The 14145-nt window shown below is 50.8% G+C and overlaps 4 protein-coding genes across 4 annotated transcripts; 2 read left to right on the top strand and 2 right to left on the bottom strand.

Moving 5' to 3' along the window:
• Positions 1 to 2954: 2954 nt before the first annotated feature.
• On the bottom strand, positions 2955 to 4329 carry BJY04DRAFT_229174 (uncharacterized protein; the record flags this gene model as incomplete). The annotated part of the gene is made up of 2 exons (XM_073719003.1): positions 2955 to 3297; positions 3356 to 4329. The coding sequence occupies 2 exons, from the start codon at positions 4327 to 4329 to the stop codon at positions 2955 to 2957; spliced, it is 1317 nt and encodes a 438-aa protein (XP_073569033.1).
• Positions 4330 to 6024: 1695 nt separating this feature from the next.
• Positions 6025 to 8358, top strand: BJY04DRAFT_220336 (uncharacterized protein; the record flags this gene model as incomplete). The annotated part of the gene is made up of 2 exons (XM_073716838.1): positions 6025 to 6666; positions 6748 to 8358. The coding sequence occupies 2 exons, from the start codon at positions 6025 to 6027 to the stop codon at positions 8356 to 8358; spliced, it is 2253 nt and encodes a 750-aa protein (XP_073569032.1).
• A 622-nt stretch (positions 8359 to 8980) lies between these two features.
• Positions 8981 to 10699, top strand: BJY04DRAFT_229173 (cytochrome P450; the record flags this gene model as incomplete). The annotated part of the gene is made up of 5 exons (XM_073719002.1): positions 8981 to 9179; positions 9234 to 10096; positions 10148 to 10258; positions 10310 to 10476; positions 10525 to 10699. The coding sequence occupies 5 exons, from the start codon at positions 8981 to 8983 to the stop codon at positions 10697 to 10699; spliced, it is 1515 nt and encodes a 504-aa protein (XP_073569031.1).
• A 472-nt stretch (positions 10700 to 11171) lies between these two features.
• On the bottom strand, positions 11172 to 12304 carry BJY04DRAFT_220334 (uncharacterized protein; the record flags this gene model as incomplete). Its single annotated transcript, XM_073716837.1, has 2 exons — positions 11172 to 11309; positions 11378 to 12304. 2 exons carry the CDS (start codon positions 12302 to 12304, stop codon positions 11172 to 11174), a joined length of 1065 nt encoding a protein of 354 aa, XP_073569030.1.
• Positions 12305 to 14145: the final 1841 nt, after the last annotated feature.

The raw sequence follows: 14145 nt of genomic DNA, 5'->3' as shown, positions 1-14145 counted from the left end.
TCGAAACTATTCCCATGTTCATGGCCTGGCGTGTGTGTAAGTGCTCGGCGTGTGTAAATTATTAGTAGGTTGCCTGAGGGCAAGGCAAGTTAGCCAATGACTATCAGTTCCCGAGCACCAGTTGAGGCACCATGATCTCCCACCTGCTGCAACGGGTAAAATGAACACTGCACAGCTGACGAAGCACCTCGCAGGATGATTCGTGCTCCCCTCGCTCGAGCCGCATTGGCGCGCAAGGCACCCTTCGTGTTTGACAAATCAAAGCCGCCGATGAGCTGGCAGCAGGGCGCAGCATCTAATTGCCACACCTGTCGGTTGGGAAACACGCCTTGAAACTGAGCCTCGGAGCTTAGTAGCAAGAAACTAATATGCTTTGACATAGTATGTTTTCTGATTTGCGAAGTCCGGGTATTCGGATCCATGAGTTACCGGGTGGGAAAGGGTGAGAGCTATATTCCTTATTGAGGCTTTAGGGGCGGGTTTTAGCATCGTCGGCTGATTATATTTTCCTAGATCTTCCGTGAGATGATTGGGGAATCTCTCATATGAAATGATGATAGAGGAGGCTGTGGTGGAACCCGGGCTCATATCGCGCTTCTTGGTCGAACTGGTGTCGATGAATGATATGCCTGTTCCGCCATCCTTCGGGGGAAGCGTTGCAGAGCAAGTAGAGCTTTCGGGATGTTAGTACTCTCGTGAATACCATACGAGGAAAGCTTAATAGTATGCTCCGTAGTACATCCAAAGAATGGGAAGGGGAATTGCGTCGTATTCTCAACGGTCGATAGCAGTAGCCATGGTCATTGCTTTCCATATTCCCGTAGACTATATCAGGATTGCAGCAGGCTCCAAAGACGAGGGACAATCGGGGCTATACACAGAGGCATTTAGAATCCAATAAGTGAATAAGAATGGTTCGGCCATGGACCATTTTCAGAGCATGTACTTTAGTCTTCAAAGTAGTGCGGGCTGTGTGTCTTTTTTTCGATATAAGCACCTTTCTATCCACAACTGTCAATGAAGGGGCTCATACAGGGATTAGAGAGGATAGGATAGGACCGGATTAAAATTATGCTTTTTTGATGGTTAATGTATCGCTTTGGTTGCCTTTGGTATTGGTTCATCTCAGGTATTGACAATTACAAAAAAATTCCCTACTATCATGTCAAGCTAGGGTTAGGGTACAAGAGCTACGACAACAGCGCCAGCACTTGAATGGCCAAAATGAGATGGTAACAAAGATGCATTACGCAGGGGAATCAAGCCATTACCGTCCCCTCAAACCATCAAACCGGTCATCAAAGCATCATTTCCACCATGCCCACGGCCCCAATGCCGACGCACAAAGCGCCCCTATTAGAGTTCCACCCCACCATCTGGCTCCGACGCATCACCATCCTCCTCAGAGCTCGTTGTAGTCGCCGCGCCGCAGGCGCACCAGTTGGAGGATACACCTTCTTACACCCTCAACTCCCCGTTGCCGCCGTATTTTCCCTTTCACTGCAAGTATATCTTCGCGGATCAACACACTGCTCGCGCCGGCCTTGTCCGATAGTCACAGGCTTCTCCGCGTCGGGGATGGCATCGCTGTTCAGGTATACATCGCACCGTGATGTTCTGTACACCTGACCGCCGAGATTCGCCCTGAGTTGATGGACATAAACGATAACGGAGAAATGTTAGTTTGTGGCGATGGAAAGATCGGATCCGTTGTAGGAATTTGGGTCGAGGGATCTTTGGTTCCGAACAGGGAGCGAGGTGAGATGTTTGGTAGGGCGAAGACCTCTGTTGGTATGGGAAGTTTAATCCAAACCTCCGTCTTCAAGCAGGGTTCGTGTAACGATCTTTGTCGCCGTTGAGACGGGGATGATGGTGCTGGGCAGCGGAGCGGTCGTCCAGACGAGGCTGAACATGGGTTTGGACCGCCGCCTTTGTTTGTGTACGTCTGAGTTGCGTAGTTTGTTACTGTCCATCCTGAGGCTGTGCATAGTCCTGCTGTTGCCAGGAGGTTGCTGAATAGGAGGAGGACTTTATAAGGAATGGATAACATGGTAGGATTAGGGCGTCCGGAACTCAGGACAAATGTGCGCGCGTGAATATGACCCTCTTGCCGGTCGAGGTAGAAGAGGAAAAGAGAATCTATGTCCACTAGAGTCACGCAGGCCCCAAGGGGACCCTTGCCCTGCCAAGGCCGCAAGATGAAGTGTGTTGCGCCCAATGCAGGCGAGCCATGTCCACAGCTCGTATTCATCGCTACTTGTTGTCGATTTTAAGTTAAGCTCGGTCTCATTCACGTTTACATTCTGTGCCCAGAGGTTACAGGCATCCACTCACAAAGCATGAATGCGCCACCATGTTGGCGCCCGAGGTCTTGGGTGGTATTTCTTTTTCGGGGTGCCCAGGAGGTTCATGTTCAAAACACCTCATGCTTTTTCTTGAGTAGTATCAGTCTATAAACACATACGCTCAAGGACCTGAAACAGCAAAGAAAGGAGTCATGTTATATGATAGCTATTCACAACCGAAAGTAAATCTAACACAACCCCTCCCGAATCAGGCGAAGCTTTTGCAGGACGGTGCACTGAGGCTGTATATATATTCTTGTTTTGCTAATATTAGCCTATCCTATATACCAAGTTCTACAAACTAGATTCGGCGTTGAGCGAAATATGAGTCATGTAAGAAGTATGAATATGTTCTCGACTTAGCTAGTAGGGCAAAATATATAGTTGACTAACCTTGGAGCTGGAGAGCCTACTCTCTTCCTCGTCCTGGGACACCACATAGTACGTAGAAATGGTCATCTAATATGCTCCTCAAAGCGGCAAAGAATAGTCGATATGATCGAAGTTCAAATTTAACACGTCAAGACCCTAGACTACTTCTGAATAAGTTCGCTCTATATATCACACCTTCTGCCAAGTATGAGAAAAGCTTTCTTGCATGGATAGAGGCTAGATATGCGGCACGGACTCCCACCATGTCAAGGTGCTATAGCAACCAGTAGGTAGTGCCCTCAATGATGATAATGTAAGAGCAACCATGCCAAATCGCGCAACACTGTAAATGATCAAAAGCAAGTATCGAGCTAGGTGCTCTTTTATGGACATAGCATTTTGTTCCAGCCCCACGAGATTCATTAAGCGCTTTGGCAATGGCCTGCCTGTTTTGGCCAACACGCGAAGAGTGAAAAGCAATTGTGCTGCAATATAGAAAACACTCACTATAGCGAGCGACGTGAGAGAAAAAACCCGCCAGGCCACGAGCTCAGCGTGGGTGGGAAAAGGGAAATTCCACCTATGGAAGGATGAGTATTAGCATGTAATATCACACTACATGACGGGAGAGGGCTCACGCAATGACATGCAACCCACAGAATGTGAGACCACCAATTCCGGCGACATTGAGGATGAAGAGCTCCTCCTTGAGCGAGACCTTGTTGGACAGATTCCTCCCACCCACCTTCCAGAGCACAGGATCGGCGTAAAGGGGCCGGGGAATTACCCGCCGGTGCACCCAACCCTGAGGATATCTGTCCGTGATGGCTTTTACCTCCCCTGATAGGTTAAGCCTTGCACATGGGAGATACACTGTAACCGGCAGAGTCATATCCTGAGGCTTGTACCACCAGACGGCATAGATAAGTAGACCGCAAACAACATAAGCGATAGTAGAGAGTTCCAGAGGTGTAATAGGCAGATGGCACCAAGCTCTGGCAATTATGCTGATAAGTATCCAAGTACTTTGGAGGACAGCAAACCCCTTGGCAAACCAATCAGACTTTGCACGGCCGTCGATATCCCCGTCATTAAAGTCCGATGATCTCACGATCCCGCACTCAATCAGCTTATGGGCAGCATCAACCCCAACATGAAATATCCAACCATCCTCTGTCTCGATTGCTAATCCGCCCGCAAAGATAGCAAAACACCGAGACAAGGTCCATTTTGCTGGAGGGGGATGTAGCTTCGCAGTGCCCAGTTCCTCCATCTCGAATAGTGGTCTTGTACGCTTGTATAGCCATGAAGTGGGCTCCGGAGTCCTCCTGTTGCTCTCGAGTTCAGCAAGGCTATATCGACGTACCAGAGCTCGCGCCTGAGTCAGTTCAACGGCAGCCCAGTACCCTACCCCTTCCGGCACAAGTAACGTCATGAGCCACCCAGTGAGCTTTTGGGTGGATGTTAACCAGGCGCATGACCCATGGCGGGGAACACGTAAATGAATTATTGTCCATGTGCAAGCGAAGACTGTTGTGAGACATGGATACACAATTTGCCATGACGACCGAGTGTCGTTATTGAACCGCCAACTTTCAAGGGTAGTGTTCATGATGGATATGCTGCGGTCTTTTCGGATGAAAATTTCACAGTTAACACTTGGGACAGAAGCATCTTCAATACGACCAGAGATTGGTTTTGCTTTTGGCCTTGTCTCTCCTACTCAAATATCAACGCTGTGATGATTGGATACCGCCTGAAGTCCTGAAGGGGGGTTGTACCATGACAAATTCTGAAGCAAGGGTTGTGTTTTGCTTATTTGAAGTGGCCAATTCCAAGTGCTGCTGGTTGATCAATGATGTTTTCAAAACTCCAAGATGGCAAAGACCGGCTTCCCATGGAGGCCCTCATGGTACGGCTGTATATAATGTATGGTATGAAGAGATCAGCCGCCCATGTTTACTTACATGTTTTCTAACCCTGCTAGTAGCTATCCGGCGGCAGCTACTAAACAAGACTGAAAACCTTGACCATAGTTGAGAAATAAGAGCCTAGCATTTACCCCACAGCCCTCTGTGCTTAAAGAAGACAAGCATTGCTCAAGGCACTATCGTCTTATACCATATACATGTACACTGTGTGGTTGTGAACAGATATATAGGGATATTGTCTCTGATCCAGCTATGTCATACCTATCGAACATGGTGCGTACACAATTTCTGCTTGCTGGCAACATCGGAAACACTCGTATCAGTTAGCTTTCATTCCTTTCATCCCGTGCACAAGGAGCTCCATAACGACAGGCGAAGCGTACTCGAAAGAATCCACCAAGCACGTCTCTCACGGGGTTGAAATGAGACTCCGCAGCGCCGCAGATAAACTCCTTCAGATCCTAGTCCGGGACCAAATTGGAACCGGTGACGAGCGCAAGTGGGCTCAAAGCTGCCAATTCTGGTCTGTGAACGACAGCCGAACAGTCCTGGATGCTTTTATGATGACCCTGAGTTACCTAGAGGTGTATTAGCCCCGGAGAGTGAGCTAAACGTGAGTTATTTAGCGATAATCTCAGTCTGGATCTGGAAAGGTCGGCCACTATAGACCCCAGAGGTGCGGACACAGCAAATACCCTCTTGCCTGTGGTAGGCACACCTGAAGAAAGCCCGATTTCTCACGGGCTCCATGACGAGTCAATGATAATATATGAATAGAAGTTTTGGGACATAGCTCCCAGCGAGTGGCCGTTGCTGCATACGGCGCGGGGAAAGCTATCCAACACCCAGTCACGAAAAGAAGTGATGCATGATTGGCCCTACGGCTTCGGACGTAAATATTCGTCCGGTGCGGTGAGATCCACCTCGATAAGGCTCCTGTGGAGTGTGCACATCCGTGGAAGTGTACCTTCACTTGGCTACAGGAAAGGTTGGACTATCTGACTTAATAGACAATGCTCGGCTGTATCGATACATCACCCATACTGGCTCATTTCATATAGGCAAAGACAATGTTGCATTGAGCCGGTATATTGATATTCAGATGTGCTGTTTAGTGAACATTACTGGACTGCTGGCTGTGGCTGTGGCGCCTGATAGCTCCGTGGAAGGGGTACCTAATGGCAGAGCGATACCCCGGGATCATAGCTCCTTTTACCCCGCTCCCAAACGGATAATCCATCCTAGCTCTGAGGGTTAAGATACGCGACCCGAAGGCCTCCCACAGGCAGTATAAAACTCAAGGCAAACCCGGAACTCTTCTCACGTATCAAGTCTCTGCTGAAAGAACGGAAGCATAGTTTATTCATCAACCAACCATGGAAATCACCGTCGATATCGCCATTATCGGTTATGGGCCTGGCGGCAGTTCACTAGCTTCGCTGCTCGGCCAACGCGGCCATCGAGTTGCCGTGTTGGAGAAGTTCTCCGGTCCCTACAACGTGCCGCGAATGAGTACGCTGGACGGCGAGATTGCACGCGTACTACAACACGCCGCGGACCCAGACGAAGCCCTCAAAGAGTCAATCCCGCAGCCTGCAATATACATGTACGGGGCGGATGGCGAACGCGTGCAGCGCAATGACACAGATAGGATCGTGTGCGGACATCCCGAGAAGCTGAGCCTGCGTCAGCAGTATATCGAGGCCGCTATGCATGCTCGTGTTAGTTCTTGGCCGTCGGTTCAGGTGTATTGGGCCGCAGCTGTCAGCGAGATTAAAGATCTCGGGGATCAGGTTGCTCTTACTGCTACCACGACGGCTAGCGGTACTGATCCGGCGAAGGAGATTCGGGTAAAGGCACGCTACGCTGTCGGTATGGACGGAGGGTCGAGCTTTGTTCGCCAGGCGCTGGGGATCCCGATGAACGTGCTCCAGAAGCATGACGACGAATGGCTAATGACGGATTTCGACATTGTGGATACTGCCATTGAGACGCCCCGCATGGAATTGCACATGGAGGTCCGCAACCCTTACTACTGGGGACCGAATGGCGCGCGTCGATGCCGGATAGACATGAAGCTCCATCCAGACGATAGTTAGGAACTACGGACTCATGCTAGCGCCCTCGCCAGTTTGAAGGAGAAGACTGGAATCGCTCCAGAGGCGGTACGCATCACAAGGCAGGTAGTATACCGCTTCCGATCCGAGATCGCGGAGAGCATGCGGGTCGGCAACATCTTCCTTGGTGGTGATGCTGCTCACTTGATGACGCCGGGCATGGCACAGGGCGCCTGCAGCGCAATCCGCGACGGGATTAATCTCGCATGGCGGTTTGATCTAGTACTTACTTCTCGCGCTGATGCGGGGATTCTCGAGGGCTATGAGCCAGAAAGACTCGCACATGTCACGCCGCTTGTTCAAGGTTCACTCATGGCTTGGAGAATGGCGACGGAGGATGATCCTGGCAAAGCCGCCGCCCGCGATGCCTTTATCCGATCGGGACTCGCGCCGAACATGCCCATGCCAACTATTCCGACTGGGTTTGTACAACGGACGGCCGATGGCAGTATTGCCCCGCTTGCAGGCATCTTAAGTCCACAGGGCCTTGTGGGTGTAAACGGGCGCAAAGCACTGCTCGACAACGTGGTTGGATTTGGGTTCCAGCTAGTGAGCAATGTCCCGTTTAAGAATCTCCTATCACGCGACGATGAGAAAGTCCTCAAACAGATTGGGGTACATACTGTCGTACCCGGCGCAGGTGGCTTTGAGGACCTCGACAGGACATATGAGAAGTTCCTGGACCAACACGAAGTGGTAGCATACTTGAGCCGACCTGACTTCTACATTTTTGGCTCCGCCGCCACTGCAGACGACATCCAGTTGCTAGTCCAGTCTCTTGCGAAGGAACTCAAGGAACCCACGGTTGATAAGCCCCTTGCGCAAGACACATCCATACCACTGCCCGGTGTAACGTTCTCGCACAAGACAGTACCTGCCGCCGGGTTCACCATCCACTATGCCGAAGCAGGCCCGTCCAACCCTGTCGGCACAATCGTTTCAATCCCCGGATCAGCCGGTCTGGAGATGTCCACAGCAAAGGACAAACTCGCCGAGCGGTACCGAGTGGTGGAGATCAACCCTCCAGGCTGGGGCGACCAGGCCGACGTGACAAAACCAATGCCCCAGAGTGAGATAGGCATGTTGCTCAGCGAAGTAGTGAGGCAGCTCATTGACGAGCCTTTCGTGCTTCTTGCCACATCCATGGGCGGAGGGAACGCTTTCTATCTTGCTGCAGAGATACCAGATCGTGTGCGCGGGATTATACTCGAAGGATCAATGACCCCCTGCCGACCACAAGATCTATACCCTCTTTCCACTACTCAACCGCCAGCTCACCCGAAGAAGCCCTGGGCTACACCGGCGTATGTCAGCCATCAGATGGCAAACCGCATGCGCATGATCCAGATGACCCAACCCGATATGGAGGCTAAAGAGGCACTTGCTACAGTGAATGAGCGCGTAATACCAGTGCTTGCCTTGCTCGGGGAAGTTGACGAGGTCCTGAAGCCTAGTCAACAGGAATCCGTTCACTTAGCGCTGCCGACTGCAGACTTCCAACTTGTTCCGGGTGGACGGCACGATCTGCAGAACACGGCCCCCGAGGAGTTCGTTGCCCGCGTGGAGGCTTTTATCGAGGAGCGGTTAGTGTAGCCAAACTAGTTCTTGGTGACAACATGCGACCGGAATTGTTAAGAATACAGCACAATGTACCCATGAGAATTTTGCTGTAGCCTTTGGCAACAAGGCAAGCACATGTAACGCGATGGAGCAGAAAGACGATTATGTACATACCAACAATCAAACCTTTATCCTTTTAGCGCCGAGAGCCTGTTGTATCTTCTCGCTTGATCCATGAACAGAGGGTCTTGTCAAGGTTCCGTGGTCTCTGCATACCCACATGCAGTCGGTACATATTTAATTAGCCGACGTGCCAACATTTCGAATATGGCCGATGTTACGACTCCAGGCTCGCGTGGTGCTGGCTTACGGGGTCGATGATGAGTAAAGACTTGTTCTGAATAGTTGCTAGTGATGGCACTAAATCCACCTCCCGTGTTTGACATTTTGGCTGAGCAATAAGAGCTGTTCTACAGACTTGGCTTGGTCAATGCGCCCCTTGTGGATTGCCTAGTGCCCGCAAGTGGCCGCAGCGCTCATACCAATAGATCAGAGAGAAAGATATATCTTGCTTTCCATCCGCAATTTTCATCACAGACTGTACACCAGGTTTAAAGAAGTTCTTTCTTCAACTACAGCAGCGTTACCTTTTGCAATGGCATTACTCGCGGTGCTTGGTATAGGGCTTGTGGCTTACGCCCTCGTGCTAGGTGTCTACCGACTATACTTTCACCCTCTTAGTCATATCCCTGGCCCCAAGCTGGCTGCATTAACCCACGGCTACGAGTTTTATTACAATGTGATCAAAGGGGGCATGTTTATTTGGGAAATCAAACGGCTACATGATGTCTATGGTGAGTCCTCATGCTAGTGGAACCCAGTGGTGGAGAATTAACCAACTAGTGCAGGGCCAATCATTCGCATTAACCCCCGTGAAGTGCACATCCTGGATCCAGACTACTTCGACGAGATATATGCCTCGACCGCGCACAAGCATAAGCGGAATAAGGATCCCGTGCTGATGGCAAAGTTTGGGCTTGAAGGCGCTGGAGTATCGACAATCGATGCTGACACACACCGACAACGACGAGCGCCTGTAGACAGGTTTTTCTCCAAGCGCGCGATCGAAGCCTCAGAGACCCTGATCCGGAGTCGAATCGATAAGCTGGTTTTCTACCTCCAAGAAGCACGCCGAGCTCAGAGTGTTGTTAGTCTTGACGACGGGTTTGCTGCTCTGACTTCTGATATTATTTATGAGTACGTCTACGGCTTTAACCCGGGGAGCCTGGATAAGCCAGGATTCAATGCGCATGTACGGGCTGCAATCAATGGACTCATGCGACTATCCCACCTGCTATACTTCTTTCCGATGCTGCAGACTGTCATGGAATCTGTGCCGTTACACTTGCTAGAAAAGCTGAATCCAGCAGCATTTGCATTGGCCACCGAGAAGAACGATCTTTACGATCGAGGCATTGAGGCACTGGGAAAAGCGCATTTGGCGGCAGAGAAGAAGACAGATAACCTCATCAACGCCCTCGCAGCGACGACCTTACCAGAGGAGATGCGGAGGCCCGAACGCTTGATGAACGAGGGTTTTGCCCTTGTAAGTGCCGGAACGGAAACAACAGCTCGGTCTTTAGCTGTTGGTCTGTGGCATATCTACTCGAGGGAGGATATTCGGGACAAGTTGCGGGAAGAACTAAAGACGGTCATGCCTTCTCCGGACTCGCGGCCGACGTGGAATCAGCTGGAGAAATTGCCTTACTTGGTGAGCTGCTCTGAATCGACAGGTCTTGGATAGAAACACTGACTTCATCAGTCCGGAGTCGTGAATGAATCGCTTCGACTCTCTACAGGCATCGGCAATAGGTCGGCTCGTGTTGCTCCAACAATAGCCCTAGAATACAATGGCTATACCCTTCCGCCGGGGGTTAGTATTCTGATCAATGCTCTTTTAACGAAGCTAACGAATCATTCACAGACAGTCATGAGCCAGATCCATTACTTCATCCTCATGAACCCCGAGATCTACCCCAATCCCGAAGAGTTCGACCCTAACAGATGGGCACGAGCCGCGGCAAACGGGGTCCGACTAGACCGGTATTTGGTCAACTTTGGCAGAGGAAGTAGGATTTGTCTTGGGATAAAGTAAGCTGCCGGACCTGCCTTAACTGCATTTGATTAACCTTGACCTAGTCTGGCCTACGCAGAGCTATTCCTCGTAATCGCGACGCTGGTAAGAAGGTTTGACATGGAGATCTACGAAACTCCAAAGACCAATATCGAGTTTGCTCGCGACTTCGGGACACCGTGGCCGCTGGAGGGCGGCTTATCTGTACGGGCAACAATCACCTCGGTTATGACCGAGTAGGACATTCAAAGTGAAAGGAAGTGGCAATACTTAGGAAGGACAACTGGCCTTGTATGATCATATCACTAAAACATTTACCAATCTTATAGCCGTAAAAGACATATCTTTTAACAGGGTCAAGTGGGATATAGACCAGCTTCAAGAATCTTAATTAAATAATCCTGGCCAGGTATCTATGGTATAGGCCTGCATTGAACGAGTGCTAACCCGCTCACCGTGCCTAAGGGAGACTAACTCAGAATAATCGAACAACTAGAATAATTAGACTAAAAAAAAGCATGTGTGCTGGTAGATGCCGATTACACTAGCAAACAATATATCTACTACATCCGCTGCCATCACCAATTATAGCTGCTTCTGCCTTCAAAGCGATTCTCCGCTGAAGGTGTCAAGATGCCTGTCTACATCGCCGCCCACCTATGCACCGGGCCTCTTGAAGATCGGAAGCCCGGTAACTCGGAACCAACCGTCTTCAGTTGTAGTAGTCTTGGTGGTTGTGGTTGTGGAAGTTGTCGTCGTTATAGGCTTGGTTGTGGTCCTGGCTGTGGTAGTAGTGGCCCTGGTCGTGGTAGTGGTGGTAGTCGTCGTCTTGGTAGTCGTGGTCCACGAGCTGGCCGTCGTCGTAGGGGGACATGAGAGCGTGGTGGTGGTTGTGGTCGTGGTCCGAGGGGGGCTCACTGGCTGACCAGGCAAATACGTCTCCCTCACAGCAGGCGGCAAATTATCAATAATCGCCGCGAAGTTCAGCGCGTCTCCCTTGTGGTACGCAACCAGGTCTCGCACAATCCCACCCTTCGCCACAGCGGCCGACAGGCGCTCCTCCATTGTATGCCGGTCGATCTCGCGATACACGCTCCATTGCGGGTAGCTGTTTACCTCGGCCGTCTTTCTCCACAGACTCGAGAACAGCGGCACACCGTCATACCAGGGTGCGACACTCAGGGTAACGGGGCTCATCCCGCGGATAGCAGAGCTGACGATCATCTCCTGGAAGGAATCCGCCGACTGCGCGTACCGGATCTCAGTCGCGAAGATGTTCTGCCAGTAGTCGTCTGGGCTTTCGACGTCGGGGCCGTAGATCAGGTTGAACCATGGCGATGACCCGCTTGTCCACGAGTTAATCGCCAGAGGGCGAGTAGGGGGGTCCGATTTCTGCGCCGCCCACTCGTTGAGGTGCTCTTTCAGTTTCGCCAGAGTAACCGGCTGCGTGGTGTAGCGCCGCTTTGGGCCGGAGTTGGGCATCTTCTCGCAGATGATGTTGTAGCGGTCCTCGGTGGCCTCGTTGGCAAAGATGTTTTGCACGAGCACGTGGTAGCCCGATATGTTCCAGGAGGAGTGGTAGTACCACTCGTCTTTGGTGAGGCCCACGTAGACGATCCGGTCGATTGCGTCGGCAGGGATTGGTTCCCAGGTTGCGGTGTATAGCGTCTTGCCGCCCGAAACGTAGCCATGAATATTCGAGACGCGGTGAGTGGATGCCAGCGAGGCAGCGCGGTCTTCGTACTCAGATAGGGTGAGGTCGAAGTCGTATTTGGAGGACGAGGCCTGGGCGTAGATGGCTGTGGCCAGGGTGAGTAGGACTGATGCTGCTTTGAATAGATGCATTATTGAGACCTCCTTAGCAACTATAGAGTACAGAATCAGGTCTATGCAATGACAGGTGAAAGAAGTAAAGATACGAGAATGAATGAATGACGAAAAGAGAGCTGCAAGATCAAATGAACGAACGTCTCGATACCGAGACCAAAGAGAGTGGATGATGCAGGGGCAAAGACCTCGAGCGCTGCTGGGATCCTTGGGTCAACTTTATACGCCGGGGCGACGCCCAGAAAGGGGTGCCATGACCTCGATCAATCCTTTGTCCGTATCCTGACAAGTCTCGCCAGCTAGTAACCTCGTATCTTGCATTTAGCCTGGGGGTCTAGTACAAATGCAGCGTCAAAACACGAGAAAGCTGAACCCCTGGAAATAGCCTCGTGTTGTGAAACTAATCATAGAGGATCATAGGGGTCACGGTTCCTGGACTCTTCTCAAGATCGCAGTTGATCAAATCACAGAGGTTCGCGCTGCACCTCGGGTCGAGAGCCAGCGATACAGGCGCCCAGTGGCTCATGACAATTATTAGCCCTGTTCATTACTTGAGCAAAGGGGCTAGTATATTTCGGCCAAGACAATACTTGTAATTATCACAGCATCCGGTCTAAACAACCGTGAACTTCGGTACAGAACTTGAGATCTGCCAGCTCAAATCCATATATACCAAAAAGACTATCAGCGGAGACGGCATGGCTGTGTCTGGACCCGTCAGTGAAGTTAGCACTTCATACTCAAACTATTAGAGAGCTAACTAAACCTAGGGTCGTATCCGCTACACCCGGTCAACCAAAAGGCACCGTTGTCCTGAAAGCCAGGTCTCGGAATGGATCTGCTGAGAGCGAGTGAACGCCGAGGTCGATTCAGGTCACCGAGGAGAAACTAACCCTAGCAAAAGGAGCGACCTGGGGGCGGCTAATTGAAACACAAAGTATGCAAAATCAGACTGTAAGAAACTGTCCGCTGCACTAAAAAGGTGCCGTGACAACAGAATAACGTCAGTTGTAGCGATCCCCAGGTCCCACAGACCAGCCCAACAAGCTGCAGGCTGTGAGGCCGAGCTGGCGCGAGAGAATAAGAAGAGATGCTAGAGTGTATTGTCAGCAATCGCAGGAAGCTTTATAAGCAGAGCAAGGATCTCTGCCGGGTATTGCGGCAGGGTGATTTATTTGGTACCTATGTACCGCGTCCCAGCCTCATACATACTACGTGACGCAAAAGACGACTAACACTTTCTCTACCATCTTTGTGCTCCTGAGCGTACGTAGTAAATTTGATCTATTCAGATGCACAACGCAAGGAAGAATGTCTCTCATTCCAAAATCCAGCAGCAGGTGGCTAACATCAAGGGCTGAAGTTGTCAGGCGCAATGTCAAGACTAGCAGGTTCCAAGGTATGCTCTACCTCGCCTGGAAGAGTTTATGCGGGTGGCGATATAAGGCCCCATGCATGTTTCTGTAGGCTTCAGTCGCTTGGATTGCAGAGATGTGAACTTGTATGGCTCCACACACAGGGGGTATGGGCGGTAAATGATGGGCTGCGAATGAATATAGGCTATATGCCGTGGTCAGGCATATGAGGGGTGTCAGGGGATGCATGGGCTCTATTATAAGAAGAATAGCTGCCTGTTAGGTTCGCCACCGAGGCTGAAACTAGCTATAATAAGGTGGTAATAAGCAAGGCTGGCGTTGACCGGCACTGATGGTTTGACTCTCGGTATGCTTGATCTTGGTCAAGACTGTACTCATAGGCCTTCATCAGCTGTCAAAGCCCTCGGACTACCTTAAACTTGCTTTGGCGATAAAACATGTCCACCTACGTTGGTCATCAGCTAGTGATCACATATGAGGAAC

The sequence above is a fragment of the Aspergillus karnatakaensis genome (genome assembly GCF_047715665.1).
Source record: "Aspergillus karnatakaensis strain CBS 102800 unplaced genomic scaffold BJY04scaffold_39, whole genome shotgun sequence".
Classification (NCBI taxonomy): Eukaryota; Fungi; Ascomycota; class Eurotiomycetes; order Eurotiales; family Aspergillaceae; genus Aspergillus; species Aspergillus karnatakaensis.
This window is presented reverse-complemented; position numbering and strand designations above follow the sequence as displayed.